At 45.6% G+C, this 693-nt stretch overlaps 1 protein-coding gene across 1 annotated transcript in view; it reads left to right on the top strand.

The window, feature by feature from the left end:
• The window catches only part of LOC108250714 (deoxynucleotidyltransferase terminal-interacting protein 1), a 9370-nt gene that overhangs the window by 5533 nt on the left and 3144 nt on the right, over window positions 1-693 (top strand). The window contains exon 12 of the mRNA XM_017440723.3: window positions 350-405. Coding sequence (XP_017296212.1) covers window positions 350-405 — 56 coding nt within the window. The remainder of the gene's footprint in view (window positions 1-349; window positions 406-693) is intronic.

The raw sequence follows: 693 nt of genomic DNA, 5'->3' as shown, positions 1-693 counted from the left end.
TCAGCTGGTCTTCAGCTGGTCTTCAGCTGGTCTTCAGCTGGTCCTCAGCTGGTCCTCAGCTGGTCTTCAGCTGGCCTTCAGCTGGTCCAAGTCATGGAAATATTGTTGAGATGAATTACATTAACATGAATATAATAAAATGCTGATGACAGTTGGAGTAAAGAATCAGTTTGTGTGAAGGATTGTCTCCAGGTCCAAAATGGACCTGGCTTTATATCAAGTCCTGGATTGAAGGTCCCACGTCCTCAGATAACCCTACAGGGTTAACAGGAAGTGACCTGAGCAACAAATAAAACAGAACTTAACAGATTTTATAAAACAAGAGTAAATTATTTTCTGTGTCTTGCAGGCCTACCTGCTGATTGAGGAGGACATCCAGGACCTGTCTCACAGTGATGAATACAGGTGGGTTAGTCCAACCTGAGACAAACATCTGGATACAGCTGTTTGTCACCCGTCTGAAGGTTTAGACGGGTTCTGTAGAAAGGTTCTGTGTTTGGATGGGTCTGATTTTCCCTTTAATCAGAATTTCTAACTTCTTGTAATTATTATCTCCTGAAGGCTAATGGACCTCAGCCAGATGTCGAGTCGTGGCGTACAGATGTCGAGCCGAGGCGTACAGATGTCGAGCCGAGGCGTACAGATGTCGAGTCGTGGCGTACAGATGTCGAGTCGTGGCGTACAGATGTCGAG

Source organism: Kryptolebias marmoratus, linkage group LG4, assembly GCF_001649575.2.
Source record: "Kryptolebias marmoratus isolate JLee-2015 linkage group LG4, ASM164957v2, whole genome shotgun sequence".
In the NCBI taxonomy this organism is placed as follows: Eukaryota; Metazoa; Chordata; class Actinopteri; order Cyprinodontiformes; family Rivulidae; genus Kryptolebias; species Kryptolebias marmoratus.
Note: the sequence above shows the minus strand (reverse complement) of the source record. Positions and strands in the feature narration are given on the sequence as shown.